This window comes from Nylanderia fulva, unplaced genomic scaffold (genome assembly GCF_048542155.1).
Source record: "Nylanderia fulva isolate GAGA-0341 unplaced genomic scaffold, ASM4854215v1 Scaffold23, whole genome shotgun sequence".
In the NCBI taxonomy this organism is placed as follows: Eukaryota; Metazoa; Arthropoda; class Insecta; order Hymenoptera; family Formicidae; genus Nylanderia; species Nylanderia fulva.
This window is the reverse complement of record NW_028190293.1, coordinates 325,057-345,000: the sequence shown is the minus strand read 5'-3', so window position 1 is coordinate 345,000 and position 19,944 is coordinate 325,057. Positions and strand designations below refer to the sequence as shown.

The 19,944-nt window shown below is 37.8% G+C and overlaps 2 protein-coding genes across 2 annotated transcripts in view; both read left to right on the top strand.

The window, feature by feature from the left end:
* Positions 1–19,944, top strand: part of SIFR (SIFamide receptor) — a 40,080-nt gene that overhangs the window by 9,262 nt on the left and 10,874 nt on the right. Inside the window, exon 2 of the mRNA XM_029301027.2 lies at positions 14,053–14,152. Within this exon, the coding sequence (XP_029156860.1) occupies positions 14,053–14,152 (100 nt within the window). The remainder of the gene's footprint in view (positions 1–14,052; positions 14,153–19,944) is intronic.
* On the top strand, positions 17,480–18,977 carry LOC114929476 (uncharacterized). The gene is made up of 2 exons (XM_029301028.2): positions 17,480–17,551; positions 18,319–18,977. The coding sequence occupies exons 1-2, from the start codon at positions 17,540–17,542 to the stop codon at positions 18,562–18,564; spliced, it is 258 nt and encodes an 85-aa protein (XP_029156861.2). The 5' UTR covers positions 17,480–17,539; the 3' UTR covers positions 18,565–18,977.

Here is a 19,944-nt window from a genome sequence, read left to right as displayed (position 1 = left end):
TAAGCAGCAGAAAAATACATCTGTTAACAATGAAATTACGTATTAATGGTATGACAGTAGCAATAATTATGCAGTGGTGGTCATTCTTGACATGCATGCTCATTCAAGCTGAAATTGTTTAAACATCTATCTGTGACGAATAAAAATTTTGTGAAAAATTATTGGATATGTTTTACTGTTTAAATTTTTGTCGATGAGTGTAAACGAGATTACAAACAACTTATTGCAACATGAGATTTAGGCCAATTTGTATTTAATTTATATTTAGTTTTTAATAAATATTAAATATGCTTTTTACTCTCTCTCTTTTTATACATTTTTAAAATGCAAAACTTGATTATCAAAACTAAATACTAAAAAAATATATCGTGTGAGCAAAGAGATTCATTCACTTTGTAAGAAAAATCGTTCACGTCATCTATGCAGGATTTGTCTGAATTCGTAAGAGGAACTCGAACTCAGCTAGGAGAGAGAATCTGACTTTAAAATTAAGATTAGAAACTTCTTGAGAGATTCTGTATATCTTTCTGAAACGCTTTATACACGTCGAGTTATATAAATGGACCCGATAATCTCATGTGTACACGATAGTGCGAAATAGATCGCACGATCATCCTGACTGTATATGTATAATAAATTATCTGTATAACTTACAGATTTACAATTCTATACAGACCACAATGTATGCAAACTCGCGAGTTATTCGCACTTTGATGTTTAAAAATTGGAAAGAAGCCGATCTCGGTATAATATCTCGTGCCAAGATTGTATACGTGTAAAGAAAGCGAGATTTATTCGGTTCTAGAAAACTCATCCGTTAATTCTATATAGCGCGATATAAAGTATAATGGAGCTTCACGATAATCTTCTCTCTAATTTTATGTCGAGGGTCCAAAAATCCGAGAAGAAAAAAGTTAATTGAAGAAAAAGCAAGCCGACTCAAGAAGAGAGATCTCCCTTTTCCAGACGATACGTACATCCCTTTAATCCGATCGGATGCGTGTGCTTTGTCCGTATTTATCTCGCGTTATGTCTGCCGCTTCGTAGAATTTGAAAAGCGCGGCACACCGATAACCTGACCCAAACCGTATAACCTGTATTCGTGTCAAGGCAAGAGAGGGGCCAACACTCTCGCCTGGCCTACATCGGCCGATCAAACTCCAACTCACCCCCCGACTTCGACCCCGTTAGCGGCTCATCGTTCTACCCTCTTCGACGTTCCGCACGCGTTTATTCTTCTCTACTTCGCGTATCGTAGGACGCCATCCAATGAATATGATTTTCGACTTCGAAACTTTCCCAAACGCGACCTCGTCCTTTAGCGACAATCGGGGTTGATTGATGAGAACTGTTTCGCCAATTAATTCGCAATGGCGCGACCGGTCAAGGTTGCTTCTGTCATTTTTTAACGATTCGCAATCAGAAATAAAATGCTCTCTTTTTAATTACGAGAAAGAATCATTATTTCTCATAGATTTCTTATATGAACTATTGAAAATATAATTTCGATCTCGAAATCGTTGCAATTCCAAAAAGTTTAAAGTTGCAAAAAGTTATTTTATATTTCAGTTTTAATTTAATTAAATCGACTATATTGTTAGAAAACTAATTTATTAATTTTTACGTAAATTTTCCACTAATGTGTTTAAAATTTTAATTTCTAAGAAGAATTAATTTTTACAGCGAGAAAACGCGCTACCTTGTTCAATTTCAAGCTTCATTATAACGCGACTCGAAAAATGTAAGCGATCCGCGTTGAAAATGCGAGTCGCAGGGAGATGGTTTTCTGCGTGCAACCGCAACGGAAAAGTACATACGCGTGCGTACACCTATCAGGGTGGTATGTTTTGCGCCTGCATCTGGGTGTGTTGGCACCGTGTGTCTACAGGTGAACTAACTAGGTCGGCGTCCTAGTTGACGGGAGGGTTGGAAGGGGTGGCCGTGGAAGAGAGAGGTGAGTTTACCCGAAGGTGATTAGCCGGCGGCGTACCTCCCTTTTGTTCTCGGTCAAGAGAAGCCACCGAGGCGATATTTTCCAAGTCTCTCTTTCTCCTTTACTTTGTCTCGGACGAATGGTCCACGGTTCTTCTGAAAATGTCATTTTCAAACGTCATCTCGGATCATCACAGTTGGATTATCTCTCGATAATAGTGTATATTTCGGTCAAACGTTTATTTGGATAGATTTTTTGGAGAAATTGTATTCTCTCTCTCCTCATCGCCGGGTTCCTTGAACTTTTGCGATGGAAAACCGCGAACGATCGAACAGGTGACTCGTCGCGAGTGAACCTGGTCAGATACAGAGACATGGCCCAGTTTAGACTTGGTCCGTCCAAGGTCGTGCCACGCGAAAAGATAATTACGTATTTGGGTCACAGACTAGCGGATATCTGCACGGTTTGTGGTCTGGATAGTACAGACAGGTACAGGTACAGAGGCATACACGTGTACAGTAGCCTATTAATTTTTATTGTCTAATGTATCGCGCCGCGCTCGAACGTTTTTTGCCGACATCGCAAAAAACGTTACTGCTTTTTACCGTCGTCAGCGTTTTTCTTTTGTATTGGACATCGAATATATGTGTGTACGGTATTTCGTTACGATAATAAATTTAATTGCACCGGAAGAATCCACAGTCACTTTTTTTACGGAATAATACACATTTAGATCCATGAGAAATACACGCATGATTACACAGTTGACTGTCGGATGTATCGTGCAGCCAAGTGCAAGCCCTAATAAGATTGAAGAGAGCGAATCTCTCGTAAAAGGGCTAAACGTTTCAGGGACTCTAATAACTTCCTATCTTCATTTAAAAGTTGTTCCATCGAGGAGGATAGAGTTTTACGGAAAGAGAGAGAGAGCTACTACGCGAAGATATATATCGTTAGGATGGACGATGTCTTCCGCGCGAGTCTCTCTTTCTTGATAGTCGACTTTGGAGCTTCAGATCGAGATCGCAATTTCGTGCACGGTATTCCGTCGTGTTTTATGGTCGCAAGCCGCAAACCGTCCCGCTTCGTCACGTCGGGCGCGCTCCGCCTTCTTCCTTCGTATATTTCGGATGAAAGCACTAACTCACGTTCTACAAGAGAACCAAAGACGTACGTGAAGACGCACCCGGGCGTGACTTTTGCTCAAGATGTCAGTCTTAAGCTTCGAAGGCCGCTATTTCGACGACTGCAACTTGATTGCGCGATACCGACTTTGCGGGGCAGCTATTATCTAGGAAATTCGTCGCGAGAGACGCGGATTTGCTGTTTGCCAAAGACGAACATAAATCACTCCGGTACTGTAATCGCGATAGCGGCGCCGCGCCGGTGGACTTCTCGATTGGGGAAAGATTTTACGGTTTTAACATTACGGTTGTAACCGCGCAAGTATAATGTAAATCGCTCAGTTTTTCTTACCACCGAAACTTATTACACGGACGGTAAATTATTTAATTACATTTCGAGACCTTGATCGCGAAAGGCAATTTTTATTTTCAACCTTAATATTTAAAAATGATTGATCTCTCAAGAATTGAATTTCAAGCGACCTCTTTCTCTCTCTTACTCTGAAAAATGTCTGATTAAAAAAATGACATTTATTATTTTCGCGGCCCTTATTGGCGCGACAGATAGACGTAAGGAACGATTAATAATATTAATAAGGCAATTAGTTGATCTTCGGTATTGATGTCACAGACATACCCGTGTATTGTCATTGAGATTATAGCCGGCCGCTATAATCTTGATGAACTGTTTCAGTTACATAATAGAGAGACTATGCATTCGACCAAGGATAAAGGCCGGCCTCATCAGCGTGCCTAATAGTCAGGATAGGATCTTTTAGCACCGATATCGCGCGATAGGGATCGAGACGGTATTCTGTCTTCGCGCATCTCCCTCGGGACTTTTTTTTCCGACCTCGGGACGGCGTGTTTGAAGCCACTTTGAAGCCTCGAAGAGAGTAGAGGCCAGTGGGACACACCGCACACCTGTACAGCGCCGGTATTCGGGTCATGCATCTCGGCCACTTGTACTAGGTCACTACCTCCCTCATTCGCTTCGCACCCCTATCCTTCTTCCCCGCGCGAAATTCAGACTCGACATATGCAGACCAAGCGATTTGAGAAACTCTGGGTCTGGAAAGAGAAATTCTTATTAATTAATTGAAAAGAAAATCGCACCCTCGACACGCCTCTATGCGGTTTAACCGTGTTGCACCTGCAATCGACTCTGAATTACGGAATAATGAACGTGTAGGAAGTTGGTTCCCAGCATGCGAGAGGGATGAAAGTGCGTCAGGATAATTTGCACTATTTTTCAGATTAAGAACTTACATATATTCATAGAATTTTCATATTTCAATTCGACCAAGATATCCTTCATATTGGACCCAAAGAAGGTATACGTCGTAAAATGTCTGATCAACTTTCACTGAAAATACTAGATTACAAGGATCCATAAAATAAGTGACAGATTGCAAACAGTGTATTCTAGGTTCAGATACGACATCGAATCTGCTCTCGCAGGGATTTCCCGTCAATCACGCGTAAACGCGACATTTTTGATCGAACGTCGCCACTTGGTTGTTCACGTCACACCGGAAAAATATCGAGAGACTCGAGTGGTGGAAAACTCGATTAACCCGGCTGAGCGATGCTACCGTTTTCCTATAGCACCTGACATCGGCGGGCGGGAATCGCGTCGCGGTGCCGCGCCAGCGGGAGACCTTGAAGGTATTCGAAACCGGGGCAGTGTCCCGAGGAGAGGTCTCACGCAGTCGCAGAACGCGACGAACGGGGCTGTACAATACCGGGTTGTCCTACATAGAGGCTACCGCACCACCAAACCCCGCGCGCGCTCGCGTATCTAGATCAGAGCCCTACGTTCGGATCCACCGCCTTCGTTCCTTATTCATGCGTTTTTCCATAGACGATAGATATTAATACCGACTGACTTTCGTCACTTAAGACTACAAACTTTTCAAAAGCTAAAATTAAACGCAACTATAAAAAGATCATTTCTTTATCTTCCTTTTTCTTTTTCCGAATACGATATAGCGGGAAAACATAGTTTTCAATTATAGATTTTTTCCTGTGAAAATCTGTTTCACTGCTGAATATCTTCATCGACATTTTAGGAATGATACGGTCGCGTCTTTATCGATAAATTCCCGACAAGCGGTTTCGCAAACTATCGAGAATGCTTTGGGATATATTATGACAGAATTCGTCGGCTGCATATAATGGAGATATAGATGTCTGAATTGGACTATGTTAAAGCCGATGATGTCCATTCGTTTCCCGTTTCCTTTCTTCGTTTTTGAGCTTGTACTTTTCGTTGTTATTTTCATGAGAGAATCAGAGATTGTGAAATGCTTCAATATCTGTCAATATAAGTTTTATATGATGTAGAGATTTTCTATATCGAGTCACTTTAAGGAAAACTCATTTTAAATGTAACATTTGACTCTCTAAAAATATTCAAAAGCTCTAATGGTTTTTGAATAATTAGTGTTAAAAATATCTTTCTTGCGTTTTATAAATAGTATTATCCATTATTATGATACTTTATACATGTAGTATGATTCATTCAACACCTGTATACCTGGCAATCCGATAAGCACGTTGCAACTCTGGATAACAACTCCACGGCGCATATTTCTTGAGAGAAAAATTTCCTGGAGCATAATAAGCTAGAAAAACGATGGCTTTAAAGAGATACTGCATCAAATAAACTCATGATGAAAATGCAACCCGAATTTGGTTATATCCTGTTTGGAAAGGATTTTTTCTTAAACAATAAAGTATATAAATAACATACAAAATTATTTTCTTTATACAATTTATTTAAATATAATAAAATATATCTTAAAAATCAGGCAGACATTTTTATTCCCCCAACATATTTGCGATTTATGTGCTTATTCGCTTTATTAACTCTTCCTTTCTTTTTTTTGGCTTAGCTCCTTTCTTCTTTCTTTTTTTTATATCTTCTTTAATGAACTTTGAAAGAGATAAATTTGGTGCATATAAGCTCACAATCAGATTTTGTTGCGAGTAATGAAAAAATTAATACAAGCAAGTTTCAACACTATTAATAGTTTACTCTTTACGTCATTATGATATATATATATATATTTTTCCAAATGCAAGTTTTTATTGCTAGTACGATATAATAATGATCAAGTTGTATATCGTTTTCTAATATAAATGTATTTAACTTTAAATTTTCAAAATCTGAAAACAATTGCAAATCGTTTAAGTTAACATATCAGAAAACAATTTTACTCAGAATTCAATGTGAGAATATCAGATATGTATAATGGATATATTATTAGCATCTTATATTTCTGCCATTTTTGATAGTCGTTACTCCATATCCAGTGGAAACGTTCGTGATTTAGATTAATTATAGTACAACAGCGGGGCTCCCCAATATTATCGCGACATACGAAAACAAAGTCGCATGCATACGTATAGTTGAGGTTCAGATCGGTCTAGGAACACCTGATCGTCACGCGACACATTAATTTACTCTCGTTTCTTCGCTCGTCCCTTTCTTCCACCTTTGCTCAAGTAGGACGCGGCAAAGTGCATTTTCTAGTGACCTAATCTGCCTGAAAGTTCTCTTTAGAATAATCGATAAGATAAGCAGACATTCCCTCAAAGTCGACACGGCGCGAATCAATCTTTGTGATTTTTCCGGTTCGGAAAAGGCGACCACCCTCGGACCAGGGTGTGCTGATATCGTTGGTCCAACGAGGTCACGGCTTCTCGATTGAAATTCCTTCTGCTCGGCTGACGTCGCGAAGATCGACTATCGTCGTAGCTAACGTGATAGCCAAAATGTACATGCACGAAATTATATCTTTCAGAAGTGCATGCATATCTTATAATAAATCATCAACAGAAGCAAAACGTTTGATTAAAAATATCGAAAAATATCGATTCTCGTCTTTGATTCAATAATACGCATCGATGTCGTTATATAAATTTATGTGCGCTGAAATTTGAATATTTTACTAAAATGAAGGCCAGAGATATTCGAGAGAATTTTATATCATACTTGTTCGGAAATGCATCTGAAAATAGTGTCACAATTCAAAATTTCCGCTTGTCCCTGACTTTCACTTAACTTTTATCCGAAACGATGCGAAGCACGTAAAATTAATAAGAATTCTCTGACCAGGCCATTATACCTCTCCGATAAGAATCTTTTTATGACTTCATGCGTAGCCTTTATAGAGTATCCCGAGAGAAGTTGGCGAGTAATTCACGCGCGAGGATGTAGACGCGGAACTTTTACAGTGAAATGTCTCTCGCAAACAGTAAAATCTCAGACGTTATCCGCACTCGGCGCGCAAGGTCTTATATTGCAATGCGCTTCCGTTGGATCCGACTATGTATACGTATATTTGACGATGAGAGGGAAGGGATTCCGCCCGACACTGTTCCGAATTGCACGAAATTTCAATTCTCATTCCATTTTCAACGATGCTCCACGATGAAGTAATATATGTCTCTCTTACATACACGTGAAGCGTACAATAAGTTTTTTCGCTCTTTTCCATTCTCATTGGAACTTGGATGGATGCTTCTTTCCACCTAGTTCGGATATTAGACAAATCGAAATCGAACGTTTCACAAGTTCTAAATTTTACAAGGTTTGACGACTATATGAATTATGAATCTCGTATATCGTCTCGCGAGAAGCTGGATTTAACAGCATACAAGACTAAATTTTAGAGTAAAGTAGATTTATTATATATTTTTTATTATTTTAAATTTATATGTAACGGAGAATTCTAAAGAGATCCTATATAGTGTTTCCCGATAAACCATAAATATGAAATAGAAATTAATAATTTATATACATATATAACAATGTAATTATCCATATATGTATATCATACTTCTTGATTTACATATGTAATAATAATACATTTTACGTTATTCAAAAATATTAGTAAATTAATAGAATTTTATCTGTAATTTATCAATATATAAAAAGTTAAATTTTAAAATAAGTTCCGTTTATTAATAGCACATTTTCTGGTTGGATTTTATTCGTGCCAAAATTGTAAAATTGTACTCGTGCGTAATATCTTTTTGCGTGTATTCGAGATCATCGGGAAATATTTCGGTATCGTTTTTGCACGATGAAATGGAATGTGGAATAAGATAAATAGCCGGAGCGAGAGAAGCGAAATTGCGAAAATTGCGCGACGCAGAGACGTCAACTGCTGATTCATGGCGCAGCAATTACATGCCCCCTGTACTTTTCTCTTATTCTCCCGTCGATATAGGAAGGATTCCGATATGTCCGAGAACGTGTTGTGGTCCATGACACTGTCACCACGTATCCGAGCCCATAAGACGCGCTCTCATCTTCGGCTCTCTATGGCAACATCACGGGCTTCACGATTACTTCTTTGTGCAGTCTCGTGACAGACGAGGTATTATTGAGTGTTCCTTGTACAAGAGTCTCGTAATTAGAAGAGTAGCGTTGAAATTATAATCTAGAAAAAAGCACATGCACAATAGTAGATTGTCCAAAGTTTTAGAAAAGAAGAGTGAATTTGGAGTATTCTGGAATTCTAATCAGATATCTAACATATCTAAGAAATATTTATTTGTAAAAGAGAATTGTCACATTAACTAGAAAGGAAATTGTGCGATTATATATATCTCTCTCTCTCTAAATATTATGGATCAATATCTTTTTAAATTAATTAAAATGTTCTACCGTTGTTATAAGTTTTAATAAGTTGCTTTTGATGATTTTTACATATAACATGCACTCCATCTTGATAAAGAAGGAGAATTTCGGGAGTCGCGATGACCCCGATCTTAAATTAATCTGTGATCTACTTCTCATTTAAGTTGGCCTATCTTCAATCTAAACTGTGAAATGAAATCTACTCGCGAATCGATAGAAATATTGACATCGATATTTTCATCTTCAGTTATTTTATATTGAGAACATATATAAAATATAAAATTATATATTTACGTTATATATTATATACGTTATATATTTTATACGTTATTAACGGGTTTCAATATAATTTCAGAAATGTGCTGTAAAAAATTGATAGGGTAGATGTATTTAATTTTAATTAAAATACTTGGTCCACTTCTGAAATGCTCTTTTTAGAATAATCGAAATAAATTTAACGAGAAGCTGATATATGCATATATATATTCGGAAGATCTATCTCTGAAATGATCTCAATATACACACATATATATTTGAATATACAAAATGAGAGATTCTCTTCTGTCATTTAACTACCCCCTTAGTAATATACTATGCTTTCGGCTCGCAAAACAGCTGTAAGCTCTTCCTGTTTAGCTAAACTAATAGGACATTTATAAGCATAATGTGACGTAGAGTGTGGATCACAGCTGTGTGCGTAGATTTTACCCAGCGAAGAATGTATATTGGCTTATCCAATAGACCGTAGATAGTGAAAGTGATATGCAGACAGACGGCATTGCTCGTGCGTTGCGTCTATATACACATACGTATGTGCTAATAAAAATTTGACATTTTTACGATCAGAGACGTGACTCTATAATATACACTTACCATTAACCGATCTGATCGGACCTTGCTTATGGTTATAGTAGGCGATCAAGAGCGACCTTTTTCGCCTTTTTTCTTGCGCCGAGTGAAGGCCGCCAAAGGAAAAACGTCATTAACACATGACATTGCGCGTTTTCGAGATTACCTTCGACTTCTGTCACCGAGAAATGGTTACATTTTCAAACGCAATTGTTTCTTTCAGTTTTTCGCGCGATAGATTTTAAAAGGTTCTTCCGACTGTATACAAAGAGAAACGTGAATCGCACAATAGAAATTATAATATGCATTTTATTTTAAATTATAATTTTTATAAAATTATGCAATTATCTTGTCTTTGTTTGATAATAATATATTCGCGTTATTATAAAGTTATGAATTTAATGAATCATTTTGATAGGATGAGTTATTCAAAATTATGAAAAACTTTTACAAAATTATCAATAGAATTATTGCCTTTATTTCATAGCAATAATTCTATTGTTTTGTACTTGTTTAAAATGCACTAATTTTTCTAAACATATATATTTTATTTCTGTCATTTTAAAACAGTTTTTCGAAAGAGTAAATTATTTTTCGTATTAACAATAAATAAATAAAAATTTTAGTAAAAACAAATATAATAAGTCTGTAAAAAGTAGAAAAATTGAATAAAACATGCATACAAATGTATCAATATTACTTTTTAATTATCGTTTTAGGTTTTTTATTATAATTTAATATAATATGTTAAGATCACTTATTTTGCCAGAGTTGGTCGATTAAATTACTATCATTTTTTAATTATCATCTGGTGACTTCACAGTTTTTTACATCTTTTATAATGTGATGTAATTAGTATGACATATGTACATAATTAACTATAAGTCACCATAAAAAATTAAATACCTACAAAATTAAAATGACAATTTCGAACAGAAAATTATATATTATTATTACCGATGTAAATGAAGGTGGTGAATAAAAAATATAAATAATGAGTGTGACTCGCGAGTAATAATATGTGACATTTTACATTTATTAGAGTTGGTAGATGAATGAGAGAACGAGCAGGGCATTAATTTGAATTATCGAAAAACATGTATAAAGTAGTCGCGCAACATTGGTGAAAACTATTTGGGCGGCCTTGCTGTTGAGAGAAAATCTCTTTCAATACCGAAAAAATAAAAAATGCAAAAAAATAATACACGTGCGCGCGAATCGCGTAGTTTTCGCGTAGTTGTCGGAGTGTGTTTATCATCATTATCAATCGTTATTATACGTTGCGTTATGAAACTGGTTCTCCACTTGCATTAGCCTTTGTAAAGTGGCGCAATCGATATTTCTCTCTCTCTCACCGTGAAACAGAAAGGAAAATACTAATACCACTCGCACGGGACGATTATGTAATTACATAGCTACAAACGGCTAATAAAACGATTATATATGTAGCGCGAGGCTACCTCTTTTCTCCATCTCTCGTCGCAAGTTATTCATGCGCCAGATTACCTCGACGATCTTGACGCGAACCCTGATGTGTATATCCTCCACTCCGGATACGTGTTATCTATCCGTCTAGCAATTCTTCCCCCGATAATAAATAAGTAGCAAGTTTTGCCGCCCAAGAAGAAACAAAGACGTCGATTTAACTCCAACTAGCTCGCGTTTATCTCGAAATCGTGGACTGCTCTCGTCTCGGAAACTTGTATCCCCTACACACTAGTCACGTAAACGTCTGCGCATTATTCAGTGAAAAACTTTCCGAATGTCCCGTCGGGGATGTACGGGGACTTTCGAGCGGATCTCCGTGAAAGTTTCTTCCGTGATTCAACTTCCGTCATCCATGACGCGCGTCCTTATTAGCGCGACAATGACCACGATATTTTTCACGGTATTTTGAAGGTCCTCGTTCATTGTAACCGTAAAACTTACCGGGAATATTGCGCGAATCAAACCAACATTCAGCGAAAGCGAATTTTCTGTCTAAGCTTTGAAACCAAAAGATCGAATTGATGAATTGAATTTCAAAACTTTTCGAGGTCTCTTTAATTTCCTTTTACTGTTACAATCTTGTTTTCACTCTTTGTGATGAAGAATTATATATACGTACAGGGCGTTTCAAGATTAAAATATGAATTCAGAAACTTAAAAATAAAAAATTTTTCTAAAAATATTGCAAAAGAAATGGCATCTAAATGTCCACTTATTTATTATTAGACCAAAATTATATTTAGTTCATGAAAGCGTTGAAGAAATCGCGAAATATTTTTTTAATGATATATCGATACGGTACTTGTACATATATATGGTTTCTTGTAAAATTAACAATGTACAGATACGGAGACAAGTGTGTATCATATTATATAACCGTGTAATATGTCTCGAATAAGGTATTTGCGGACATTTCTCTAGAGAAATTTGTTTACTTGTTTTGAGATTAAATTCATATTTTAAGTTAGTATGTTTAATTTTGAAACACATTCTATAAAGACACGTCATAATTTTATTATTTAAATTCCCATTCATGCACTTTAAAAATCTGTAGGATTCATAATATATCTGATTGAACATTATGAAAAAATTGCTTCACTCGCACGAAAGTTAATTACTTTTATGCAATAAAACGTGTAGAGTCGTCATTAAATGGTAGATGTGCACAAGAAGATTTCAACGTATATTTGGAATTTATTTTAATATGTAATTGGAAAGTTGAGAAAAGTTAACATTAATACTTTAAATGCTTGAAGTAGTTAAGCTTTAATCAAAAATTTCATTAAACTCTCTGTTATCTTATACTGGGATAAAATAATAAAAACTAATAAAATATTATTATAAATAAATGAAAAAATGATTATTTTATTATCAATTGATATTCCGGAGATTGAATTTTCAGAAATGATCAATATGCCTTCTATTGCGAGAATTAACGCGCACACTCGTTTATAAAACCCTTCGAAGCGAACTATTAATGCACGCGACTCGCCTTATCGGCATCGAAGAATTATGTATTCGATGGAACAAGTAATTATCGGCTTGCAATAGTATACACGGGAGGTTCCTTTCTATGCGACCTCGTTGCGTATATATGTATGTACACCATTCACTCTCTCGGTGCATACAATACTTGTACTATACGAGTGTCGAATAACACGCGAACCGAACCTGATTCGACCGGCGCGGCGACGCGTCGTCGTCGCTCGATTAAAAGAAAGCGATCGAATTCGATTAACAGGCACAGCTTTCGACACACCGGCAACACCCATCTTAATACTTTGCCACCTCGCGATATTTGTTATCAAAGTCTCGAGTTGCAGCCTCTAGTCCCGCGTTTTCCTCTCTATTCCGTAAAATTTATAGCGCGATTCTTTCCAAACTTGGAAAAATGGCAATACTTTTCCGTGAAAGAGTACTTTGGCGCCGCCAACTGGCGAAAATTATGGGATCGGGATCTGGTTGAAGATAAAATGTTTGTTTGTACCCCAATGATGTTGCACACAGAAGTAGTAGGCATCGCTCGATACTTGTACGAGCGACCTTTTCTCCGACAGGGATTTACCTCCTCACTCGTTCCCATGTAGTCCTGAATACTGAGTATTATTCTGAGAACGCGATAAACTTTCCATTGACCATATTGCGTTATTAAACGCTTTCAATTATGGTAATTATTTACCGTGACATCAATCGCGGACAATGATCGATGACCCTAGTTGTTTCCAACCTTTTTTATCCTCGAACTTTCGTGGGAGTAATTATTTTCTCTTTAAAAATACATATAATAATTTGACACAAATGACAAAGTGATACGTAATAAAATTGATACAAACACGATACAAATATTATATATGTTTATATTTAATATTAATTTTTTGTATTATAATATAAAACACAGATGTTATTTTTATATTTTATATATATTACTTATTTTATATTAATTTATATGTACATCTTCGAAAAAGTAATTTTATTCTTATAATTGGAGAAGACACAAATTTAAATAATGTAAATATGACAGTAGATACTAATTATTTTTGTTCGTATCGCCAGCTACGTTTTTTTTTCATTCCATTATTCATATTAGTTTAATCGATCCTAATTTAAATTTTCCGAGTAGAAACGTTCGGCGCAACAACTCTTTGCGTTTAAATGACCTGCTAATTAATTTGTGTACACGTAAATAATTGTAAACAGAAAGTCCACTTTGGAATACAATTTTATACAGTTTGCTTTAAGAAGAACAAATCTATTTGCGTTATCGCTAATTTTACGCTTAAGCAAATTCATATTTTGCATAATATAGTTTTTCTTTTATTTTGGTTTTCGCAATGCGGGTATAATTAGTATGTCCGCCAAGTGCTCTTCGTACACTTTGCATTCGTTTTTTTGCCAAACACGTGAATTTCAGCCGCCGTAAGTTGCCCGCGCTAAAAAGCTCTCGACGGCGTGGCCGCCGTGAGTTTGATACTTGAAGCGATAAATTATGAACTTCTCTGTTTCAGCGTGGATCCTGGGATGGTTCATGTGCAAGACGGTCGCTTATGTACAGGGCGTCTCCGTGGCGGCCTCCGTCTACAGCCTGGTCGCGGTTTCCTTGGACAGGTACGTGTTACTCGTCCCGTCTTTTATATCCGCGCGGCGTGACACTCTGGAAAAGCTAGTATCTCACATGATGCTGGCCTCCATTAGTCTAGCTCGTGCTCCTTTTTTTTCTTTTTTTTTTTTTCTCGCTACACTCGATATGCTAATTCGGAGGCGGCGCCATTTACACGGACCTTTTATTTCTGAAATACGGATATTGTAGGCGAGATTAAGGTTAAACTTTAATAGATGAAAGAGTGGTGATATATGCCTGTATACTGTAATCAAGACCATTCTATCATTGGAACGAATTAATTATCCAGCAGCAATTCTTGATATAAAAATTTTCACAAGCGAACCTGTTATACGGGATCAATTAAGTCTGGAGAATTACATACCATTATTCGGGCGGAGATAGATTTTTATATCGTTTTATTATCGTGACGCTTTTCCGGCAAATTTCGTGAAAATTATATACAAATCAGATTTTTATGTCTGATGAAATCTAATATTTTTCTTGCGCCAGTCGTTTCGCAACACGACATGAGTTCACCATGACATATTTATTTTCTCATCAGCAATGCAATGCGATTATAATTATCGATAATAATTATAAACTACGACATAACGCACGTATTGTCGTAATTTGGTATTAATAAAGTCAATAATGCGTCTCGGTGTGTGTGTGCGTATGTGTGTCTCGCTCGTATATCATCGTATATATGTATCATATTATTGGCATACCGTTATTACGCGTAGAGACACTTTATTAACTCTCAATAACGTATAATTTTCACTTTATATCAATTTTGAAAAAAAAATCACGCGCATTTGCATAAATTGACTCTAATATGCGCGCGGCTCCGTACGTGAGACTCTCGTCTTACGAGAGAGAAAGAATGAAATGTGGACCTCGTATTTCATTTATGGCGCAAATTATTGCTATCGCCATAAAGATGCACCTGCTCGACTGAATCGGGGACGAGAAGCTCTCGGGAAAGAGCGGAAGCTCTCGTGGAAAATCAGATTTGAGAAAGTTTCGACGATATATAAGGACACGAAATTATTATTCCCGATTGAAAATATATAACAAACGGGATTGGATGGAAAAATTTGAAGAAGCGGAACTTACGAGGACACTTTTGAATTTTGGAGCAAACGATGATGTGTTTCGCGCTATCAATTTCACGTTAGAAGACTAGAAGGGTGGAAGACGAGAGACCTCTCTCCGAACCCCTAGGAATAGTTTTATGGGATCTTCGGAAACGATCGATCTTCCGGGAATTGCTCGGCGAAAGGGATCGTCCCGAACTTGTGGAATTGTCTTTTCGCCCAACCACGTGCGCGAATGCATCTTCCCTCACTCTCGTCACTCTTGGCGGACGACGCAGCCAAGAGTGCCAGGCCAAAAATATATATATCCTCTTCCTGTCCCATATGCTTCTCGTTTCGCGTCGGAGAAGGACGACAGGATGGAGAACCGGCGCTCGACTCTCTTGAAATCGGAGGAACCTGCGTGAATAGGATTTCGCAACAAACTCACATGTATACAACGAGTTTTTCCAAGCATCCCAAATTACGAGCGCGCGTATATTTATTTGGCGAGATAAATTCCACGGACGATCAAATATATTTTATTTCAACGTTATTTTAACTGGTTCGTGAAATTTTCGACAAGCTGATAATTCAAAGCGGAGTTTCAATGCTGAAAATTTGGGTGGATCTCATCTTCGTCACGATACAAGGAATGTATGTGTGTTTGTATCATGGAATATCGCGTCTACGCAAACACACAGACACATAATGTTCCCTCGCAACAGATAATTAACTGTGCTATCAGTACCAACGCAGGATGCTGGCTCGTGGTTCACCCAGGACATTGACGGCCGATGTTTGATATATAAAGTTGTGCACTCTCTCGCTCTGCACTATATATATATATATATATATATATATATATATATATATATATATTAGCTTGAAAAGACTCGGATGAAATGTTGATACGCGATATTCCCGATATACCTGTGTTAAATACATATATATATATATAATTTGCGTTCCTCGACAAACTAATTCGTAATTCGAGTCATAATATCACTCCGCGACATTATCTAACTCGGTCCAATTTAGAGGATGCAGAAAGGGAGAAACGTGACACGATTAATTATGTAACATTTCTTATTGATAAAAGTTTGATTCGCTTTCCGAAAGAGCACCTTCCTGAGCTCTGTTGGGCGAATTAAATTGCTCCTTTCCCTAATTTCAGACGCTCGCTCTTGACGCCGAATGACAGGAACTGTTCTAATCTCCGTGATTGCCCCGATCATCGCGTTCAACTTCCAACGAGCTCAAAGGAATACATAATTCAAATTGCAAAGGATGACGAAGGTCGAGGTTGCGAAACTTAATCAAAATTAGCGCGATTTCGCTCCGAATTTCGACTCTCTACGCGAGCGCAGAGAATGATCTCTACATATATTTATACAACTGACGTGAAATATATCTATATACCATTGAGAATATTCAAGCCATCAAATCATAATAAAATATTAGAGCTAAGAGTCTCAAAATGGGTACTTACGAATAAAGTATATTGAATTTTATAACTCTTGTGAAAACATTTATTAACTACTTAAAGCATATTTTTGCTACATAAATCCTGATGGTTGATATCATATTTCTATATAAAATAAAAACATACGATTACAATTATTCAATTAAAATTCGTGAAAATGTAACGGTTTAAGTTCATCAAAGTTATCACGAATAGATCCTTTATACTACATAAAGATGTCGAATATCTGGATGTGGAATCCAGAATTTACTGTCAAAAACTACAATTTTGGGCTACAAAGAACGCGCTCTCATATAAAGAAGTATTCGCGCGATACTCGAAAAAGTACGAAGAAGGTCGAGGTCGCGGGTTTAGATCTCGATCGCATCTTTATAAAATGAGTTTGAAATTTAGTGGTGAACACCAGCCGCAATTTTTCTCCACGTAGTATACACGCGATCGTGTGTGATACTCGTATACTCGCGTGGCGAGTAGTGCGTGTTGGATATCGGTTTTACAGTGTCTCACGTCACTGGAGTGTCTTAACCCAATTCTTGCGAGATGGATGCTTGAAGGGGTTGAAAGCGCATTATTGGCGAACCATATTATTGGCGAACGTTGGGACTGGTATCGCGATAACCGATTGGTTGCGCGGTTTCCACCACCACGTTCGGTGATCGGCTGACTCAATTAATACGACGTATATCGTCATACTTGATACCATGGATCACGTGATCAAGTTTATGGTGATTTTAAAAAATTGCGCGCGGTATATAAGACTCTCGAATCGCCTAAACAGGCATAAGCTCACTTACTTCCGAGAAGTACCAAGCAATCCACAACCAATCAACATGTTCAAGCTGGTAAGCCAACACACGATTCATCTAAATTACAATTTATATCGATCTCTGTCTCTCTCTCTCTCTCTCTCTCTCTTTCCGCAATTTTCTTTTCGATTACAATTACAAAATGTTGAACCGCAACCGTTTCATTTACCGATTGCATTTTTATCATTGCCTGTGCGATTGACTATCGATGAGACCATAAATGTTATGCAGAATACACAACGCGTCTAATGGAACCGTAGTTCGACCTTTGAAACGACCTTTCAATTTCCGAGCGGCGCATATTTTCACCGATTGCTTTTGCAGAGCCGCGCATTTCCTTCGAGCATTTTCCATCGATCCGCCAATTTTTACGTCAAACTTAACCGCCTACGATTTGTGAAAAATTGATCCAGTGCGCGTCGAGAAGGTACGATTTCGCGCGCTCTTATTTTCCACGATACCCGAGATTTTCTTTTCGTCTCTCGAGTCTCTCTCGCGTTTCTACAACTCGAGTAAATACAGATTCTCCAAGCCGCGGCAACTCTTTCGTCGTCGCTATCTCGCGCTGAATACACGCGTGTACCCAACAAAGAAAAAAGATTCTTTTCGACCGCGGCTTACAATAACTTCACCTCTCTTTCCAGCGAAAAACCTACGCGAGCGAAATCACTCGTACTACATTTTGTCACTGCATTTTTTTAAAGCGCGATCGAAACATCCGAATATTCATTTGGAGGGACAGACAGAGACTCGGTCGAGGAGAAAGACGCTTTTATAAATCTACTTGACAATTTTCTTCGTAGGCTGTCTTCGCTGCCATCCTGGCTGTCGCAGTTGCTTTCCCCGGTGGTCTGACCGGCGTCATTGTCGATGCTGGCACCGGCCCGATTCACGCTCCGGCGGTCGTCGCTCCCGCGATCGCTCATGTCGCTCCAGTCCATGCCCAGCTGATTGCCCAGCCGATCGCTCCCGTTGTGCACAGCCCGGCCGTCGTCACCAGGACTGTTCTGGCTGGTCATGGTGCTGTCCCCCTTGCTCTGCACGGTTAGATTAGAAGAATCAAACTCCCCACCACCACCGAGTCTCACGACGACACAGCCCTGGAAGAAAAACAAAAAAGACAAAAAAAGAAACATACGTCCTCCACGTCCTCCTCGATCGAAATCGTCCTCTTGACGCGAAGGAGAAGATCGCGGCTCGAAGGAAAAAATTGCACATTCCCGCCGATTTCGCTCGCCGTTGCGAATCGTCATCATCAGGCCCACCATGACCGAGTTCACACGACGAAGCGGACCAATTGGGACTAACACACTAGAATCGGCCACTAGAATCTCCTACATTCGTCTTTCGTCTTGGCTTCATCGACCTAAATTTCGCCTTGATCATTCCGCCATCATCCCCGAACCCTCTACCCTCGTGTTCTCATATGGAATTTTAATAAAATTTTAATTACAAATCTCCAGCGAGAGTCTTATTGGTCACATTTCTCCCCAAATTCTCGAGCTATCGTAAAGTAAGAGAAGACCATTTCTCCTCCCCTTCACTTCCTTCCGGTTAACTTTGCGAAGAGATTTCCGTTCGCCATTCCGCACATCTATCAATCTTGCCATTTATTTCCACGCTGAATACAGTAAGCGCTTTTATTGAACGTGGGTATAATATATATATTATTGCTAAGGGCGCAATAAACCAGAGTGCGCGCGGACGTACTTTTTTATCCTTTGTGTAAAGAGAGATATTATAGACATATCGACGGCACCATCTTGTACGCGAGCACACATACATATACATATATGTATACACACGTATGCGCAAGCATCGAAATCAGTATCAGACTCCGATTTTACACATTTTACGAGTGTCTCTGCCCTTCTTTCTTCCTCGAGTATTTTTACTTTAGGATTTTCAATATCTTTACTTTTTATTGGTCACTGACATGCATTTCGGATGAGATGTAGATGAGAAACAAGGAAGAGGAAACTGCTAAACGCTCATACTTGATGATTTGTGAAAGTTGAGATCTCTATTCGAAATCAATGGATATAGAAGTCACGGAAAGTTGAATTAATTATCTTAAGCGCTTTGTCTAAAATAATAACAAATTTCGACGAGAAACTGTCCCATTAACATATTATCCGACATGTCACTCGATATCTGATATTTTCTTATTTTTATTCATCTGCTATACTTTAGAAAATAAATCGTTGAAAGATTTTTGTCGACAAAAACAATGCATAAAATGAAATTGCGTATACTTGCATGAAATATGAATTTTTCATTCATGCCAGAGAATATTGAAGATTGCATTTTCCTAGTGACGACATATAAAATGCACTTCTTCTCTCTACGGTAAACTAGTAATAGTTATATTGCGCGATCGTTTCGCGCAAAATACGATTATCACCTTCATCTTCTCTCTCGAATAAATT